Here is a 6,000-nt window from a genome sequence, read left to right on the forward strand (position 1 = left end):
AAACCAGGAGGCAACTAGAAACTGTACCAAGGGAGCAGCAAGGAGAATTGTCAGATGGACTGGATCAGAACACTGAGGATATACTGGGAGTTCAAACATAACCAAACTTCCTTTTTAGGGAGGAAGGTTGGATCTGTTGCCAAATATGATGTCACATTTGGCATGCTTTGTCTTTTAAAACTAAAAGCGGCGAGAGCCCCTTATGGTAGCCAGAGCCAACAGGAACAGGAAGGAGTTGCTGGCTGTCCTCACAGCAGCCAGGGAGAGGGACTGCCTGTCAGCCAGGTACACACTGCAGCTAGGCGGGTGCTGACTGACACCTGCCCGTTAGGCAGGTGCTGACTGGCACCTTCCTGTAACGGAGCTACTGCTGACCCCAGCGCCACAAGACCTGGTGAGTAAGATCCGTGCTTCGGCACTCTGTGATATTACACACGTACACCCTTCCCCCAGGGACAGGCTCTGAGCACCCCATAAAATACTTGTGTGGAAATCTTTTATGGAACTTGCTTAGAAGCTGGGAAACCTAAACCCCACAAGGATTTCATCCTACAACTGTCTTCTGGGCTGAGATACGTGCTGTCAACTCAGAGTGCATGATAGATAGATAGATAGATAGATAGATAGACAGACAGACAGACAGACAGACAGACAGACAGACAGACCGTTTATTCCACACTTGCATCATTGTTTTTAGAAACTAAAGGGGATACACATGGAGAGATTAGTGCTTAAATTCTAAGCAATCTGACTAGATTGCTTAGAAGTTAAGCATGGATCTCTCCGTGTGTATGCCCCATAGCGATGCGCGGTCCTGCTTGTCGCTATCACCCGTGCTAGATTGGCCTGTATGCAGGCACAATCTAGCATGTCACTCATTTCACCGCTGGGTGCAATGAGCGGTCACTGATAGACCACTCAGCACACATCTCTGGGGAAATCTCCCAGTCAGTACTCGCCTTTAGGAATAACATTTATTGCATTTAAATATAGAGGCACTTAAACATGTCTATTAGCAGTTATGTTAATTACAATGTTATTGTTTGCAAGTGTTAGGGATCACTAACTAAAGCACTTTTTATTTATTAACAGTTTCTTATATAGTGCAGCAAATTCCGTTGCGCTTTACAATTGGAAATAATGATATAACAAAACTGGGTAATAACAAACAGTCATAGGGGGATATCAAATTAGCCCTGGTAATTTACTGGGGCTAATTGTCCCGCCGGGGGCTATCCTATTACCCCTGATAAGCCACCACGAGCGGTAACTTATCGGGGGTTGCCTAAAGCTGCACCGGGTGCCAGCTCCTGACAGCGCCCGGTGGAGCGCTGCTCTTCCGGCTCTCCCGGTCACATGGCCGCTCCCCTGTCATGTGACCGCTGCCAGAGGGCGGAGGAGAGTGGGGATGCGGTCACGACGCTGCCCCGGCTTCTCTGCCGGGGGTCACCGCATTGAGGACAGCTTCCGGATGCTTGCAGTCCCAGCCTGCTGCTGCTGCAGCGGGCATGGGATGCTGCAGGTTGTCCCGCTCATCAGGGATTTTGTTTCGCCTCCCCAGAAATCCCCAGAAACATCCCCGTTTCCATGCGAAAAAGGGTCTGTTTCTACCGAAAACACACAGGTTTCACTGAACCTGTCTGTTTTCGGGAGAAAGGGCATTTTTTTTTTTTTTTTACAGGTGATCAATCTGGATAGCCTGTAAAAAAAAAAAAAAAAAAAATATCGGTGAAACATCGGAAAAAAATCGCGAAAAACATACATTTTTCGCACCTGATGTTTTACTGGGACTAATAGGATATCCCCCCCCCATAAAGGCAGGAAGGCCCGGCTCGCAAGCGTACAATCTATAGAAGGGAGTTCAGATTATTTTTCAGCTGGGAGTAAAGGAAAAGGAAACTGACTGTACCATCAGTAAAATAATGGTGTTTACTGTATACTTGGTTTTGTTGGGTTCCTGTATCTTTGTGACTGAACCCTCCTCTCGGAACTGATCTGAAAATATACTGTGAATTATTATGCTGAGTATTTATCCAAACAACATACATTAAAGGCTGTTCTTCTTATTGTCTATTTAATGACTTTGTGCAGTTTGTTTACTTGATTTGTTCAGCGTGACTTTTCCAAATGTTATTTGCTTTGCAGTTCTGCTTGCACTTTGTGTTGCATTGTCACTCCTTTATATTGATTTGTTACCTGTGTGTGTTTGCTTAATTTAGTGTGGTGTCATACAAAAAAATTGTGGTTGTGGATAGGAGGTTTATAAGGCAGCTGTATTTCTTGTTTCTGCTTCTATAAAACATTGGTCATCACTTTGCTACAATGTTGAACTCTAAAGCTCTGATCATGCTGAGCCTTCTTGTATTGTGAATGTTGTTTCTTTGTCCTTGATGCATTGTTTTGTTTACGTGGCCCAGCTAGAATATATTATATGCAGCTAATGTGAAAGTACAGGTTGTTTTGTTCTCAACTTATGCAGCATTGTGGTTGCTTCCTTAGTTACATATTCTGTGTTGGTTCTAGGGAAGCTGCACGGGAGTGTCGGAAAAAGAAGAAAGAATATGTGAAATGTCTTGAAAATCGTGTGGCTGTGCTTGAGAACCAAAACAAGACTCTGATTGAGGAGCTGAAGGCCCTTAAAGATCTATATTGTCATAAAACAGAATAATTATTATTTTAATTTTTTTTGACATGGGACTTGTTATAAGCATAATACTAAGCAGTTGCAATCTGGACCCTGACATGGACTGTGAGCCCGGGAAAACTTTTAAATTGATTTGGATTTCAAACAAATCGGGATTGTTTCTTATCATTGTAAACCACGTACTAATTATTTGATTTCTTTGTAAAACATCGTTCCTTTATATAATTAATTGCATGCACCTTTTTGGTATTTTGGCTTCTACTTTCTGCAGGGTAGCGGCAAAGATGTGCCGACAGCGGAGGAGAGAGTACGTACAAAACCTGGAGCTTCGCGTTGCTATGTTAGAACTACAGAAGAAGAATTTGATAGAAGAACTAATGTATTGCAGACGGCTTTATGGCCGCAACGCAGATTAATGCAATTTAATACGATGTGTGAGCGAAACAACCTCATCCTGCCATCAGTTTCGTCTAACATTCCTGAAATATTCTGCTATATTTTGCCAAAAGTAGTGCAAATGTAAATCTTTTCTAGTAAAAACAAAAATCCACAAAAGAGAGTAAACATTTTTATGTATATATTGTGTTATTATATTGTGTAGATGGGTAGCTTTTTCACACACTACTACATCACGTAACATGGATTGTGACGTGCACAGCCTATATTATTTTTAGAAATTTTAAAGTGAATTATGAAAACTGCTATCTAGTAAAACAAGCTTTGTGCATCCCGCAGCGCACACCTCAGGAACAAAGTTGTATATAAGATTATTGCTATTTTCACATGTATGATGGTTCTTACCTTTACAGAAAATGTGTAGCTGACTGGAAGATTTATTTTATATTTTTGTGAATTTGGTCTTGTACTTGTATCAGTAAATCCAGTGGTTGCATATTTTATTTTACTTTTTATTTAATTATTCCTAGAACCATTTTCACAAAAATGTACCTGGTTTCTTTGTATGCACCTTTACTTCACACTTCTATATCTGTGCTCTATATTTCCTTTTATTTTTATTATATATGATTTTATGTGACACCCACCCCACTATGCTATGCATAAACATAAATATTAAAACTAAAATAGCACTTCAAGCATGTTTTCAAAGATTTGTAATATTGCATTGAAGATTGTTTCAGTTTTATTGTACACTGATTTTCTAGCTTCTCTTCATTATCACCTTTGTGGTGATTATGTGTGAGGAGGCACTGCAGATACACGTTACTATCCATAGGCTTGATTTCCCCATCGCTATTAAATCTGTGGGGTTTTTTTGCCACCGGTAACTCTGTCACACTGCATTCATCAGGTGTTTAGACATCATGGTGCCCAGATGGTAAAGCATCCGCTGGATATTTACATTCGACAGCATCAGTGAAACAATGTTTTAATTTGATTTCAGAGCAAACTAAACCAACATAGCTCTGGCTCGTGTGTATATAATATATATTTCTTTGTCATCCATAGGGGATGCTGGGATGGCTGTATTACAGTGGGGTATAGACTGGGTCCACAGAGCTGATGCACTTTTATAAATCTGAGTGTGTAGGGTCCTCCCCTCTATACCCCCTCACCTAGCCCAGTTTTAGAAAAAGTGCCCTCAGAGCCAGATGCTTCTCTGGAGGGCTCCAGAGTTTTTATTTACATTTTACTTTATTTTTTAATTTTTTTGACCTGCAACAGGCAGACAGCTGGCCTCTGTCTCCCTGCTACATTGGAGCTATGGGGGAGACCCATTCCCACCCTGCGGGGGCGGCGCACGGGTTCCCGACTGCAGGGACCTCTGTCCCGAGGGGGAACTCCTTGGCAGCCATAGGAGCCCCCGCAGTCGGCCGCCACCAGCTAGCCGGCTGAAGAAGCAGCAGAATCTGCGGCGGGCAGCAGTGAGACTATAGCGAGAGACTACAGCTGCCAGCACACAGTGGGGCACCAGAGCAGCTCTATGAGGGAGAGGGGTGGAGTTACCGCGTAAACCAGGTCCCTTCACAGCGGGAGCGCCATCTTACAACAGCGGTCACCACTATTAGGACGGCCATGGAAGTCTGTTTCACTGAAGGCTGCCAGTGTCAGAGAGCTTGCAACAGTCCCCAGTTAAGGTTCTTACAGTGGGGGTAGCAGGGGGAGGTTTTTAGGTTGCTTTAACCTGTTTAATACAGGACTAACACACAGTGTTACTGATATAGTTTAGATAGAAATTACTGTGCAATCCTCTCTTCTGGGGGCTCTCTCTCTCTCTCTCTCTTGTCCCCTTATCTCTGCAGTGAGTTTGGAACATGGCTAACAAAACAGCCTCTAAAGGCTCATAGAAATAATTTTCTTGCAAAAAACTAATTTACTCAGACATCATCTGAGGTCTCATTGTACTGTGAGCTGTACTACATATGCCCCAGCATGGTTATCTCTTTTAGCAGGGGTGATGTCAGATTTACCATCTGAACTGGCGGCTGCCAGACGGGATAGAGAATCATTACGACAGGCGCCTGAACCTGCGTGGGCTCAGACTTTGGGTAAATATGGAAAGTTTAGCTTCGGCTATGAGTTCTGCACAGAAATCTTCTCTTCCCTCTAAACAGGGGGCAAAGAAAAATTATTTTAGGAATTTGAAACTTCTTATCCGGGTGAGACCAAGCTTCCTCAAATAAAGTGTCTAATTCCTGTGCTACTGAAAACGACACCGAAGATCTTTGCCTTGGTTCAAAATATGAGGGTTGAGTAGGACCTGGGTCAGGGTCTGGTATTTGTAAAACATCTCTTACCGCTAGAATAAGTGCCTCAATCCCCTGAGATGCAGAATTGGATTCTTGCTGAGGATACTCCTCTTCTGATTCCTGAATAAAGTCTCCTTCCTCCAGTGCTGGCATCTCCTCATCAGAATCATCTGATTGTAGTACCGCAGGTACCGTATTTTTCGGACCATAAGACGCACTTTTTCTCCCCAAAAATGTGGGGGGAAAAGTGCATGCGTCTTATGGTCCGAATATGCGTCTTATGGTCCGAATAACAGAGCAGGAGTAAAAACCTTATGGAGCGCTCTCAATGCGCTGGGTGGGAGCGCACTGGGTGGGAGAGGCAGCAGTTACGAGTGCGGGTAGCGGGGGGTCCTGTCTGCTGCTGCTTTGCCGTCATCTGAGAGGCGGCATCACGTGGCTCCCTCCCCTCGCCTCCTCCAAAGTACTGCTGCTGCTGCCTCGCCGTCATCTGAGAGGCGGCATCAAGTGACTCCCCCGCTTCCTCCCCTTACCTCCTCCAAAGTACTGCTGCTGCTGCCTCGCCGTCATCTGAGAGGCGGCATCACGTGACTCCCCCCGCTTCCTCCCCTTGCCTCCTCCAAAGTATTGCTGCTGCTGCCTCGCCGT

At 44.2% G+C, this 6,000-nt stretch overlaps 1 protein-coding gene across 5 annotated transcripts in view; it reads left to right on the plus strand.

Annotated features, from left to right (window-relative positions):
• CREM (cAMP responsive element modulator) overlaps positions 1 to 3,199 on the plus strand; it is a 249,487-nt gene extending 246,288 nt beyond the window's left edge. For 4 of the 5 annotated variants that reach the window (XM_063922129.1, XM_063922132.1, XM_063922133.1 and 1 more), the window contains one exon: positions 2,524 to 3,008. In XM_063922129.1, coding sequence (XP_063778199.1) covers positions 2,524 to 2,668 — 145 coding nt within the window. In that variant the 3' untranslated portion in view covers positions 2,669 to 3,008. Of the gene's footprint in view, positions 1 to 2,523 lie in introns of all 5 variants that reach the window. The other variant, XM_063922130.1, reaches the window with a different exon arrangement.
• Positions 3,200 to 6,000: the final 2,801 nt, after the last annotated feature.

The sequence above is a fragment of the Pseudophryne corroboree genome, chromosome 5 (genome assembly GCF_028390025.1).
Source record: "Pseudophryne corroboree isolate aPseCor3 chromosome 5, aPseCor3.hap2, whole genome shotgun sequence".
Classification (NCBI taxonomy): Eukaryota; Metazoa; Chordata; class Amphibia; order Anura; family Myobatrachidae; genus Pseudophryne; species Pseudophryne corroboree.